Here is a 15,000-nt window from a genome sequence, read left to right as displayed (position 1 = left end):
CCATGCTAGTCCGTTGGCTAACGTACGGACCCTGCACTTTGCACCCGGCCGCCTCTGTGCAGCTGGTGGTGTGACTCGAGTGCTCCTTGAACAGAATCTCACCCACGGACCCGTAAACCCGATTCTGCCCTCACAGAACTCAATGTGGCTCGTCAGTAAACTGTAAACCTTTACTAAGTTTGCAAAACGTATTCCCTCAGGAAATGCACCAGCTTGGTATCTAGAGATACCTGGCTACATAAGAAATGCAATCACCAAGTAATCTGATAGGTAAATTGCATTCTACTGCATTTCAATTGTACCAAACTGCATTATTCTTGCAAAGTTAACTCTTAGTTCAGTCTTTGAGTGTGTGGCATCATTTCTTGCCTGAGTGTGTACAATAAATGCTGAACATTACCCTCTGATAAAGCCTGACTGCTCGCCCACACTACCACAAATAGAGAGTAAGGTATTATCTACTTTTACCTCAGCCTACCTTTGGGGTTCCACTGGACTCTGTGCACACTATACCATACTTTGGTATAGTATATACAGAGCCAGAGTCCTACAATCTACGGATATGATGACCCCTTGCTGAATTCGGAACTGTATACTCTTCAGCAATTTATAGCTTTCCTTGGTAGTCCATGGGTTTTACACTGGTTTCCACCAAAACGTGGAAGTCAGTTGAAAGCATAATATATAGGAAAAATGGGCTACCTCTTTGAAAAATGCCAAAACAGTGGTAAAACAATTACATCTTTTTTATTCAGCCCTTCATGTTCCTGAAAGCTGGAAAGATGGTGACATTAGCACAGCAGACCATTAGTTGATGCCATTTTAATGAAAAGTACTTTTCCTATTTCTCCCAAAAAACTCAAAATTTAGCTATATTTTGGCAATTTTCTCTGTCCCCTCTAGGGGAATCCTCAAATACTGGGTACCTCTAGAAACCCCTAGAATGTTGCAAAAAAGGACGCAAATTATGTGAACAAAACGTTATGGAGGTTTAAACACAAACTACCTCAAAGAGCTAAAAAAAAAAAAAGCTCAGCACTAGGGGAGAAAAGACCCTGCAGTTAAGATAATGTGTTTTTCTGTTTTTGTATTTTAGTGAATCCATGCTGCTATTATCCATGCCAGCACAACGGTGTATGCATGAGATATGGATTCGAAAGATATGAATGCGACTGTACCAACACTGGCTACTATGGCACTAACTGCTCTCAGGGTGAGTACCATGGTTGACACTGTGCACTTTAGCTGTGGTTTCTGTCCTTCAGTTATTCCATATAAAGCATGGCTTTTGTCTCTTTCAGCTGAATTTTGGACGAGCGTCGTGCGAATGCTGAGACCAACCCCGTCATTTATTCACTATTTGCTAACTCACTTCAAGTGGTTTTGGGATATCGTAAACCGTACATTTCTGGGCAGTGCCTTAATGAGGATTGTGTTGTTAGGTGAGTCTGGATAAACTATTGTAAAAAAAATTGCACATTCATCGCAGTGACTTTAAATGGCAGGGTCATAAGGATTTTTGGAGGTGCCTGTTTGGAACAACTTTAAATTTATTCTGCATACCAAGGCCCTTTCTTGTAAATACAACTAGTCCTGTCTGAATGAGTCAGTGACAGGCCCCACATTGCACAGGTAAAGCGCTGCTGCTCACTCTATCTTAGAACATGCTCACAAGGTTAGATCTTTTTAAAGAGCCCTCCAGTGACAATCAAAGTGATTTCTGAGTCAGATGGGAGAGGCAGGAGGGTGCGGCCATAGAACAAAGGCATAATGGCGGTAAGATGCCAGTGGGGCTTAAAACAGTGGCGATATGCAAAATGAAGGGCCCTCCACAAGTGAAGATTAGCCACTAGGTCTCTCATATACTACAGATGTCAAATGATCCTTGGCTGAATGGGGTCCCCTGGTGGATTAGGGAGCCATAAAGGGCTGGGGTCCATTCTCCATGGCAAAGACATGCATTATGCCCCCGGGTGAAAATGAATGCAATGTCAGAAACATCCATGTTAAGGGTTGTTGAGGAAAGGGAAAGATGCGGTAAAGCAGAGTAGGATCAAATGAAGGGATACCCCAGCAGAGATGGTCCCTGAGCACTTACTCCAGAGGTCTAGAGGTAACCCAGAGATCACCTTCCTGGTGATGATTTGCATCATAATTGCAAGGTTAATAAGCATGTCACTGAGATCTGCTCTGTGTTACAGGATCATGGATTCTTAGTGAACCACAGGAAGTCGTATCTAATTCTGACGCAAGACCTGACTTTCATCGGGGCCCATTTCAGGATGTGGACAGGAAGCTGACTCTGTTAGAGAAGGTTCAGGGTTTGTTGACACAGCAGAGTCCCCTGGTAAAACTTGGTTAAAACACCAGGGCCTTATGTCTGCTTCCTTTATGGTGCTTCCTTCGGCTTGTTTACATATGTTCCCATTGATCAATCACGTACTGTCCCACTGGTTGCTGAGTTGTGAGGATTTTCGTACGGGTGTTCCAGTGACACCACATGTGAGGTAGATTTAGAGCTGGTGGGTGGATGATGTGAATCCATCCCAGGGGCGTTTTTTTCCATGTAGTTCCCTTCAGAGTTCCAACTACCGGGAATTAAAGGCTGTTCAGTTTGGTCTCCTGTCATTTGCCCCTTATTTGGTGTATCATCCTGTACAGGTCCAGACTAAAATAAAGGTGGTCATGGGGTATGTAAATCACCAGGGGGGTTGCAGGTTGCAGTCCCTCAGTCAGTTGAGTCAGGATATTTGCAGCTGGGCAGAATAGGAGCTCTGGTCTCTGTCAGTGATTTACTAACCTGGGAAGGAGAATTGATTGGCAGACAAGCTAAGCTGGGTGTTTCCTTCAATGAGCTCATCGTCTTTGATGAGGGATGTGTTCCTGCAATTGCAGAAGAGGTTTGGGTCTCAGATGATAGACTTGTTTGCCTCAATGGAGAATGCCAATGTGCTTTGGTTCTGCACGATAATTTCTTGCTTGACAGCTTGAAGGGTGGACGCGATGTCCTTCGCATGGCCAACTGGGCTGTTGTATGCATTTTCCCTAGTCCCATTGATTTCCCAGTGTGTTGTGCAAGAGCAAGTTGGATAAGACCTTTGTGATTCTGGTGGTTCCAGGGTGGCAGAGATGCCCATGGTTTCCCCTCTCGTTGGAGTTGGCTGTTCAGCAGTGTTGGGAGATTCCTTGTCATCTGTATCCCCTGCTGGGTGCCCAGCTCCCTGTCAACAGGTTGCAGTCGATGCACTTGCAGGCCTGGTTATAGAAAGGAGGAGTATGATGGCTGGGGGGGTGTTAGCAAGTGGTGGCCAATCTGATTCATCCATCCCACCACCCTTTTATTTTGAGGTCTTATGCCAAGCATTGGGAACATTTTTGTACTTGGTGTTTGAAGATGAGTTTGGTTGCTGATGTTGGGAAACCCTTGAAAGCGCTTTATTTTTTTGTCCAATGTCTTTGAATTGGGTTTGTCCAATTCTACTCTGCGGGCTCAATGGGCGGCTCTTAGAGCAGAGTCCTCTCTTTGCTCATACAAAGACCCTGGTGTTCAGATTGTTGAAGTCCTTGGCATTGAAGAGAGCAGGACCTATGGTGTCTGCATCTACTTGGGGTTTGCCTTTGGTTCTGCAAGCCTTACAGAGGGGGGCCTTTGAGCCTATTGAGTCAGTTGATTTCACATTTTTGACCCTTAAGGTGGTGTTTTTGGTGGCCATCTCGTTTACACGGCAGATTGGTGAGTTAGGATCTTTCCTAAGGTCCAAACTTTTTTTACTGATCTTGACAGATAAGGTGGTCTTGAGAGCTCAACCCACCTTCATTCCTAAAGTCTCATTGTATTTTCACAGGTTACCTGAAGTGGTGCTCTCTGTGTTATTTCCTAATCCTCAATATGAGGAGGAGGCTCTTTTACATCTATTGTTTGTGAAATGGACTTTGTTGGTTTACCTGGCCAGAACGGAGCAGTTGAGGAAGGTGGACAGTCTCTTTGTAATGTTTGGGCCGGGGAGAAATGGGTTAAAGTCCTCAAACTCTACCCTTAGTTGCTGGATTAAGCAAACATTTTTGTTGGCATATGACTCTCAGGACCAGGTGGTGGAGAACCGAATTCAGGGACGCAAATAGATCCATGTCTGCTTCTAGGTCTGCATTTAAGGGGGTGTCCATGGAGGATATCTGCAATGCAGCCACATGGGTGACTCCTCAGAGCTTTATGAAGTCTGTGGGATAGCGTCTGTGTCACTTGCTACTTCTGTACTGCATTCAAGTATAGTGTAATGTATATGTGTGTAAGCATATTGCATTGTTTTAAATTAAATTGTGCGCTGCAATTTCATCCATTGGTATATGTTTTATTTGCATTTTTTAATAAAGTAGATTATAGCTTTGGTATCAGCTCTTTGCATAATTACTGTGCCGAGGAAGGTGGATGAGGATGTAATGCTCTGGTCACTTACCAGTAATCTTTATCACTCAGATTCCTGGTCTTCCTTGCCACAGTATAGTTTCCCATCCCTCCTTGCCCTGTTGTGAATGGCTTCATTATTTGGTTGGTGGCTTTTGGAAACAGGAGATGCTTAGGGTTGGCTTCCTTTTTATTGCATGTAGGGGGAAGATTAAGCCAGCCATATTGGAGGGATGGGAGGCTAGTACACTAACTTTATAACTTGGGAATTTATGTAGGGAGACTAAAGCTCATTGTGTAATTACTGTGGCGAGGAAGACCATAGCATTGATCACCTCAGTACATCCGGTAGGGTTGTCAGTAGTAACATAAAGGTTTTTTCAGTTTGGAAGGCCTTTCCATGGGTAATACAGAACAACCATAGTTGTTGTAATGCCACAGTAATAATATTAGTAGTGCGTCTCTCTAATGCCACATAATTTATGATCAAATTTCAGCTTTTAATATGTTTTGGAAAATCAGCCATTTTTTGTCAAACATTGGCTTATGAGTTTTGTAAATATACACATTTCCATCTCAAATACACACTCTCAATTCTGGTATACATATATTAATCTAAGAAAATATTTCTAATTTAGCATGCTGAGCTTCACCTAAGAGAGCTATTTACAGGTGCCTGGAGAGGTACCACTAGCTTATTAGCTACTCGTTGGAGAAGCCTGGTCTAACCCAATGTCAAGACACAGATACCCTCTCAGCGTCAAGACTCCTGCAAAGATGCAGCAGAATGGGTTTAATATGTGATTGCTTATAGATTCCTAGAGCAGGGTTCTCCAAAGTCGGTCCTGGAGGGCCGGAATCATGCCAGTATTTTAGCATATTCCCATTTAGATAAATGTAGTTATCTCAAAAATCTGGCATGGATGCCCTCCAGGACCGACTTTAGAGAACCCTGCCCTAGAGGAACGTGTTGTAAGATACCCGTGTCCTCGAGGATGCAGTTTCTTCACAGAGCAGGTCCTGTGGAAGGATGTTGTAGAATATAGACCCTTTGGTAGTCTGAACATATAAGTGGTAAACATGTATTATACAAATGCCAATGGCATGACATAAAATAATATTAAATAGGTTCCACCTCTTCATACACTCAGTTAACAATCAATCAATCAGAGTATTGTAAAGCATGCTACTCACCCGTGAGGGTCTCAAGGCGCTGGCGGGTGGGGGGAGAGAGAGTCAGCAGTTCTCTTTAGCCAAAACAGAACTGGGAAGACAGACCAAACCATCATAAAGCTCTGCAAGGCCATGCTAATAGCGAAGAGGCACTATCCAAGAATCATTGAGTAATGTAAAAATAAACATTGACTTAGGGTGATAGAAGCTAATGTTTAAAGTGTGGGTTTCCAAAAACTGTTCATAACCTTCAAAGGTTATACTTAACAATGGGCTTGCTGTTCTTGTCCAGTTTTCAGGAATTCCATGAATAACTTGGGACTAATTTAAGGTTTGGCAGATGGGTTGCTCCATCACAAATATGAGGGATATCCCGTCCACAGTATTACAAGTACCACTTGTAATACAATGGACGGGATATCTGTCACGTTTGTGCCGGAGTAACCCATCCGCCCAACTCTAAATCAGGCCCTTAATTACCATTTTAAAAGGTTTCCACTGCTGCTAAGTGTGCTGAAAGCGTGTTACAAAATAGAATGTTAACTATACATTGAATGCCTAAACATATCAATAAATAACTAAGGCAATACATGGGAGGCTGTAGTGGCCGATGTGTTTAACTCTTATTCTGTGAGCTGGAGTCTCCCTTTAGGGAGGTAGACTCATGAGTCATCTTATTCAAGAAAGTTCTCCGAAGACACTGCGACTGAACATAATTCCAGAGTAGTCACGCAACCACATACATATAATCAAGTTACTGACTCAGCATTCATTGGACATCAATCTAAGCCAAACATTCAAAAACATGCAGAGAGCTTTTCAACAAGCTGTATTGCTTGCCAGAAAACAAGTAGGGGACGAACCTTGCAACACACTATTTGCAAAATGTGAGAAGGGGCCTCGGAAAGATTTCTGGCCTTTAAAAAATTATCAAATTGGTTCATGATCATACTCCACCATAGAATTATAATGTCATTGCAGATCAATGGATAATTATCTTGGAACCCTTATATGAAGGAGCAGCTTCCTAATGTTTGCCCCTCAAGTCCGTCAAAACAGAGACTTCAAAGACGGAATGGATGAGTGACCCAAATGTCATTCGTCTCATAAAAAAGGATAAGGCAGGGTGCTGGGTGCCAATAGACTACCCACCATACTCTTTAAATGCACCTATGATTTTTTGGTCTTAAAATCTTTTCTCCTCTCTTTAATCAATGTTTACAAGCTTAAATGATTCTAGAATCTTGGCACGGATTGCTTCTGCAGCCATTTGATAAAAAGGGAAGAATTTGAAATACAGCTAATCACTGCCCAATTGCCTTGCTAGATATCGGGGCAGAATCCTTTAGCAAATTTAAATTTGCTACAACATGACTTGGGTAGTTTAGCAGAACCCAATGTGAGTCTCTCAAACTGACTTCCACCCTGGTGCAAACACAAATTGTAATATATTACCTCTTTCAAAATTAGAGAATGCATTACACTTGAAACCCCTCCTTTATACATGCTTTGTAGACTTTATAGCAACCTTTGATAAGGTTTCAAGAAATCTTCTCTTGATAAGTGTGGCTCGTGAGTAAATTGTAAACCTGCACTAAGTTTGCAAAACGTATTGACTCTAATTTTCCTTCTCTCAGGAAATGCACCAGCTTTGGTATCTAGAGATACCTGGCTGTGTAAGAAATTTAATTACCAAGTAATCCGACTGTAAATTGCATTCTACTGCATTTCAATTGTACCAAACTGCAGTATTCTTGCAAAGTATTATTTCATTCTTGAAAAATTCTTCATCAATGGGACATACCACCACATATACTGAAGGCTATTCAGTTATTATACATGAATACATGAATAAGGGTTAAAATTGGAAAAAAAACTCAGTCGCCTGTACTACAGGACTCAGATGTTATAGTCCTGATGAGCAAAACACCAATAGGGCTTCAAAGGCTTACTAATGTGCTTAAAAAATACAGTAAGATAAACAAGATGGAAATAAATATGGAGAAGACCAAGATATTAATTGGACGCAAACTCAGAAAGCAAGATACTTGGTACATAAATACAGCTAAAAATGAAACTGTTAGGAATAACGGAATCTTGTCATTATATTTGATAAACGAGAAACTTTAAAGAAACAAAAATTATCTATTATTAAAAAAGTAATAAGCACCGTAGACAAAAATGGTGGGACCCATTTTTTGCCTATATGCGCAAGTTGTTACATCTTAAGCCTAAGGCAAAGAGTCACTTTTAGGATCCTCCCTAACTTTTTGAAGAAGGCAGCTTGCAATTTGCAAAAGTGTATACTTTGCATCTCTCAAATGCATCAAAATGCATCTCAAGCCCATTTACGGTTTGAATTTAGTTTGACCAAGCTGACATTATAAGGACAATTAGCATTCTACAATTGAATGCATGAGATAAAGATCTTGAAGGAACGAAGATAAGCCATCATATTTGGTTAGATGTAACCGAGAATAAACTCAATTTAAAAAAAAACATAAAAGTAATTACTGAAAACATCTCTAGAAAATTTAAAACTGGAAGATCATTGGGTGGAAAGCATACGCAGCCGTTTATTTTAAAAATAAAAATGCAAGGTATATTTTATGTGTTGAAGGCAAGTGCCTCTTCCGCAAAGGCTCTTGTGCATGGATAGTAATCTATCTTGCACCTATTGTGTATTTGCCTGGGTCATAAGATATCTGCTAGAGACTCTTTTTAAACAAATGAACATTCACACTTGCCCCAAGCTTTAATAGCTTGTTTGAAAGGGGTAGTCTTCAGTTGAACTGCAGATATAATACATTTATGACAGAGGTGGAAAACATTCTATAGCTTAATACCAGATGAGCCTATGTAAGTATTATGTGTATTTTGCTTTTATTTTGAAAAAAACGTTTAATATATTAGTCCTTGAATGTCCGATTTTGAGGAGTTAGGAGGATTGTATTGCTTTCCTGTGGGCAAACAATAAGGGTAATACTATGCCTCTTCAAAGTATGGCCAGAGTTGAGCATGGCCAAAATATACTATTAAGCAAAAAAATACATATATATTTCACCTGATGAAAATGTAGCAAGTGTACACTTCAGGCTGTGAAAATGAAGCACAGAAGTGCATCTGCACTTCAAAACTTCTTTCTTCACCTAAAGCAGGAACATTTGGCTACTTTCGAATGGCTCTTAAGCCTTTTGCTAGGGGTGAAAGTAGCCTCGAGAAAGGAGTCTGTAGAAGCAGTGTGAGGGATTCGTGACTGTTGAAGATGTGGCTTTCCAAAATGCTCTTTACCTAGACAAACCATGTTTTGCTAGGCTCACGGTATAAATCTTTCAGAGAAATGCTAGGGTATGATTGATGAAGTAGCCTTCTACCAAAATCATTGTATACTGCTGTCCTGCCCAAAACAATGGAAGCAAGTGCAATCTCCTTGGGACCAACATTGTCCCCCTTTGTTGTGTTTTTGTTTCTTGCCTTGAAATGACTTGCTATAAAAATGCAATTAGTCCTACCTTGGAGAATAAATTATGGAGAGAGAGAAGGTATTCACCTCATTTACACATGCAATGGAATTCTCCCTGGGATCTAAATACGCTTGATAGGTGTTGAGTCACCAAAATGACAGGGGTATCGAAAGTAACATCCCACACCCTGTCATCCCAGTGACTTCAGAGGTAGTGTCATCTTGCGATCTTTACCCATGAATCTTATCAGGAAGGGATATCACATGACCATGACCCTGATGACATCACAGTTGTTAACTTCGCTGAAAAGAGTCCTATAAGGACACAATTAATATAATAACACAGTACACAGAGATGCCTGCGTATTTTCTATAAATCCTATATTTTGAATAGGGTGCTGAGATGTTACTTATTTTTTTCTTCTTTTTATTGCATGAAACATAATGTGTTTTTGTTCGAAGAGGACAATATAATACCAGTAAAATACAGAACCCTGAGTACCCAAACTATTTATCCCACAAATTCTCATGGTTTCATGGTTTCCTGGTTCACCCATGGCATGTCTTAACAAGAAAATTTACTGCTACATTACAGGAAGAAATTGTAAAAAACACAATAGCTGTTATGTCTGCCTGTATTAATTCATATGGCCCACATATTGAGTATGAACTATATTACTAGCTTAAATGTTTCCTCATTGTCTTTAAAAAGTTTAATTGTCATCACTTGTTAGCGTTCTCATCGATGCAAAGCACAGAGGTGAAGTTTTAGTTTCCTTTTATTTATTTATTTTTTATTTTAACAAGGTATACAGACAATTTCTTAAAGGAAACACATAAATTAAGTACATTAAATATGCATAAACAAAAAATAAACCATTCAGGGCATTAAAAAGAAGAAAATCATAACCACTTTTTAAGTAGATCGATCCTAAAAGTGCTTATACAAGGATATCCTGAAAAAGAAAAACATCCTCTATTAATTACATATATATTAATGTTCAAAGTAATTCCAGATGAGATTAAATCTGAGCATTGTAAGGATCGAACCAGTTTTAGCAAGTGCACGTTCTTTCTCGTACATATCTTTTACAAGAATTAGCCAATCAAATAATGAAGGAGAGTTAGGGCTAATCCACTCTCTCGCAATACATAGGCGGGCTGTTACTAATAAAATGGACATTAAGCATCCCAAATAAGGGTTGTCACATATCTTAACCCCCAGCATAATCTCTTTAACAGAAAAAGTTCAATCAAGATTCAAGCATTGCCTACTATATTGTATGACCTTTACCTAAAAATCTACTAATTTAGGACATAAATAAAACGTGTAGAATATCAGCAGCTTTTTTATCACATTTAGGACAGCTTGTTCTATATGTACTCCCACTGCCACTTGCTTGTGATGATTGCTGCCACGTTGTTATTTTATCCAGAGTATAGTAAAGCCTACAAATAGTACGGAACTGTTGCAGCTTTAAGTTAACAGAGTGTACAGAGTTATCTAATTTATCTAAAGCTAGCGTGATTTCAAATGCATCTACATCCATATTCGAAGTCTGACTCCATTTATTTGCTAATTCGTTAAGATCAGCACTTATAGCACCACGTAGATGTGTGTACATTGTGCTAATTCTAGTTTTACAAGCAGGATTTAAAAAACATGCAAGAACTACATGAGAGTGTGGTAATTGCATTATTTTTTGTTTGAGAAAGTAGTCTCTAACTTGTAAGTATTTACAAAATGACTTGTATGGGAGGCCAAAAGTTTGTTGCAGCAAAACATATGTAGAAAAACCAGAGTAATCATATAGGTGGCCTAATCTATTAATACCATATCTAGCCCATTTACAAGCAGCTGGGTCATGGAATATATTCAGAAGAGATGGATTATTGAATAATTTATAATATCATGACTAGTAAGATCCTCAAAAGTAAGTGAAAAATAACCACGGATTTCATACCAGAAACGGACAAGGTCCCTTATGGTCTTAAATTGGACTCTTTTATAATAATTAGGATAATTAACCCTATACAGAAACATACTATGATCTGTACCTAATGCCAGAATAAGCTCATAGTATGGCAATTTGTCAATTAATAAACTTTGTGTGCGCCATGTAAATGCTGCTCAATAATACAACTTGGTCATGAAGTTGCAAGCCAACGTATTTATAAGAAAACTTAAGAGATTTTATTGAGCGGCGAGCTTGCTTATATCCTCAAATGAAGCTGCTAATTGTGCCCTCTAATTTATGAAAGAAATAATTAGGAACCCGTATAGGGATAACCCGATAGAAGTTTTAGTTTCCTATATTGATTGAATATTGATTGTGCCTTAAGGAAATATGAATTAGCAACTAGGCTGACTATAGATACTATAGCTCCTCTGAAACAATTTAAATCTCGGCCCGCCAACAAACAAGAAATTTGTTTTTCTGATGATCTCAGGGCATTAAAACAGGCCGCTAGGAAGTTGGAGAAAAAATGGAGAATCTCCCGTCAGGAGAATGATAGGAAGCAATATTGGGACTCTCTGTCTAACTATCATAAAGCCATTCGTGGGGCACGAAAAACCCATATAGCATCTCAAATTGCTGCTGCAGAGAACTCCCCGAGGGTCCTCTATCAGGTATTACAGTCTTTTGTTAAACCAGTTGCCTGTGAAAGCTCTGAATTGGCGTCCCAACAGCTTTGTGACCAAATATCCTCTTTTTTCTCAAATAAAATAGATACGATTTATGAGAAAATAGTCGACTCTAATAATGCTAATACTACGGACTCCGCCCATGTTTTTCAAGATACGGAATATATACACAATGTGCACTCATTAGACACTTTTCCTTCCATATCTTTGAAGGATCTACTAGCATTAATTACACAGATTAAAAGCGGTAGTCCGGAGGACATTATACCTGCCAGACTTATGCCTATTCTTTCTGAACAACTATGTCCTATGATTCGGAAACTTGTTAATCTGTCTCTTTATTCGGGTTCCGTCCCCAGAGAATGGAAGCGTGCGCTGGTAAGGCCCATCAGGAAAAATACCACCATTCCATGGACTGAACTAGCCAATTTAAGGCCCATCTCACTGCTACCTTTTCTGGGGAAATTGACAGAAAAATACGTCAATAGACTCTTATCTGTCTACATTGAATCTGTGGGCGGCCCAGACTACTCTCAATCGGGGTTTAGGCCGAAACATAGCACTGAGTCTACCCTTTTGTCTGTGGTAGACGACCGACACATGTTCCAAGACAAAGGTTATTCGGTAATCTTAGTATTACTTGACTTGTCAGCAGCGTTCGACACCGTGTCACATAACATTCTTATTAACCGGTTGTCGAACGTAGGAGTTAAGAACAAAGCCCTTGCCTGGTTGAGGAGTTTCCTTACTGATCGTACCCAGACTGTCACCATGGGTACGTACCGTTCTAGGGAGGTGGAAATTACGAAAGGGGTGCCACAGGGCTCTTGCTTGAGCCCTACGCTCTTTAACATCTATGTGGCACCCCTGGCAAGAGTGATGCGCAAATTTGGTTTCATTCCCGTGTCATATGCTGATGACACGCAGCTCCTCTTCCCTTTCAAAACCCTTACGGAAATAAAGAACTCCTTCTCTGCAGGCATGAAGGCTGTAGGACAATGGATGTCCACTAACTACCTACAATGCAATGTCAGTAAAACCGAGATTATGCTGTTCGGGGAAGCCAAGATACTGTGGTCCCCTGACTGGTGGCCTTTTGATCTTGGCACGGTCCCAGAACCTAAACGGGTCGTTAAAAATCTAGGGATCCGCCTCGATCAGGACCTAGTGCTAAAACAGCACACTCACTATGTTGCAGGCGTATGTTTTCATACTATTAGACTGCTACGTAAGGTTTTCCCTTTGTTGCCGGATTCTTTTAGAAAAACTTTGGTGCAGGCTCTTGTTTTGAGTCGGCTCGACTACTGTAATGGCCTGCTCCTCTCAGCCAATGAGGGAGTGTTGGCCAAATTACAGGTTATTCAAAACACAGCGGCTCGACTGGTCCTTAATGCCCCGCCAAGAACAGCATCAAAGCCACTTCTAGAAAGATTGCATTGGCTGTCAATCCGTCAACGAACTAAATTTAAAACATGCTGTTTGATTCACAAAAGTATTAATGGGCAAGGCCCCCTTTATCTGGAAAAGAAATTCATTCCCTACACCCCTACTAGGACCCTTAGATCTAGCAATGGTCATCTACTGGCAGTGCCACGTGCCAAGAAGGCCAGACATGGTGGTAAAGCTTTATCAGTGGTGGGACCATTATTGTGGAACAGTCTTCCGCTAACTTTACGACTATGTCCCGAACATCTGAAATTTAGGAAACAACTTAAAACTTTGTTATTCAAAAATGAGATCTAGTTCAGCCCTCCCTTGCTTTGTAATGAACAGTTGAAGAACCTGGCCCAAAGCGCAGAGATACTCCATTAGGAGTCGATTCTAGCGCTATATAAACCCACAAATAAATAAATAAATAAATATTCACAATAATGAAACTCGGCAACAAGTTGTTTCCATTTTTTGTTTTATTTAATTTTTTACTTTATTGAGAAGCTTATGCATTGTGCTGCTGACTTTGTTTTTCAGATCTGAAATGCTAATGTGTCAATGAGAAGCAAACCGTGCTCATCAGGGCTTTCTTTACTATTAGTTCTTGGCACTGTTTTCCGGCCTCTGAGGAAAAGGATGGCATGGGCACGGGCAGCATGTCAGTTTGAGCAGGCCTGGTCAAGTAGTGCTACCTCAGGTCAAACCTAAATGACATCCCTGGTGAAGACAGTAGGGATATGTTAGGTGGGCCTGAACTGGCTTGTTGTCTTAGGGTGGTAGTCTACCAATCACTTGTGTCTCACCTTGGCATGTGCACCGTGTCATTCTGGTAAAATTAGTTCTAGCTGGACCAAGGCTAATGTGCTTGAATCTCGTTTTCCAGTGGCGTAACACAGGCCCCTGCAGCCCCCGCAGTGCGGGGGGGGCCCCAAGCTCCAACGGGCCCCCTCAGCACAGTACTCTGGCCGGAGAGCTCCTAATTGAGGCCCCCTCAAGTTTCCTTACGCCAGTGCTCCTTTGGGAGCCTTTTGAGCTATCTGAATCATGGAAGGGTCTTTGAATGTGACTTCCGCCTTAAATCGGCCTATTTCAACTCAACAAGAGTTGCCAAATACATTACCTTCTAATGGTTGTATTGGTTCCGCTCGTGTCACCACTGCTGATCAGGGCCCCCGGGCAAAGCAATGTACTGGGCCCTGCCTACACAACCACTCATAAGAATAAAAATGTTTAACGGAGAATGAGTGTTAAATTCTGGTCGGCCCCGGGCAACTGCCTAGCGTGTCATGCGTTAATACGGCACTGCGGCTGATTGCTGTTCCATTTGTTGTCTCTTATCTGGCAGTCCTCCAGCCTTTAGACATTTACAGTATTTTTATGTAGACTCATTAGGGGCTCCGGTGTCCCTGGCTTGCACTTTATGGACATTAAAAAGCAGGTGACCACTCAAACAATATTAATTAATGCTACAGCACAGATGGTTACAAATCCTTCTACCAGGCAACAGGTGCAATACTATATCTTAATTGCACCCAAGATGCCCCCTGACCATGCAGAACACATTGCTGACCAAAAACACACCTATTAAAGATTGCCCAAGTAAGTGCCAATGTACATGCAAGAGGCTGAACAATGTCCCTCCTCACCCCAACATCCTTCAGCACCGTGCGGCTGCCTCAAAAACATATGGTCATATAGTTGGCTTCAGGGTACAGTATGTTGTAGAATATACAGCTCGTATGAGGTCTGGCTGCAGGCTAGAGTTTTCTTAGAGTAAACTCATTTTTCCTCTAAATTTAGAGGAAAAAATGTAGAGGGAAAATGAGTTTAGCTGTGCATATACACTTTGGGATTTCATTTGCCTATGCTGAAATGTACACTTCT

The 15,000-nt window shown here is 40.9% G+C and overlaps 1 protein-coding gene across 2 annotated transcripts in view; it reads left to right on the top strand.

The window, feature by feature from the left end:
- The window catches only part of LOC146868407 (prostaglandin G/H synthase 1-like), a 450,292-nt gene that overhangs the window by 187,042 nt on the left and 248,250 nt on the right, over positions 1-15,000 (top strand). For both annotated transcript variants that reach the window (XM_085609940.1, XM_085609941.1), the window contains 2 exons: positions 1,097-1,213; positions 1,302-1,442. In XM_085609940.1, the coding sequence (XP_085466066.1) occupies positions 1,097-1,213; positions 1,302-1,442 (258 nt within the window). The remainder of the gene's footprint in view (positions 1-1,096; positions 1,214-1,301; positions 1,443-15,000) is intronic.

The sequence above is a fragment of the Triturus cristatus genome, chromosome 1_2 (assembly GCF_964204655.1).
Source record: "Triturus cristatus chromosome 1_2, aTriCri1.1, whole genome shotgun sequence".
In the NCBI taxonomy this organism is placed as follows: domain Eukaryota; kingdom Metazoa; phylum Chordata; class Amphibia; order Caudata; family Salamandridae; genus Triturus; species Triturus cristatus.
Note: the sequence above shows the minus strand (reverse complement) of the source record. Positions and strands in the feature narration are given on the sequence as shown.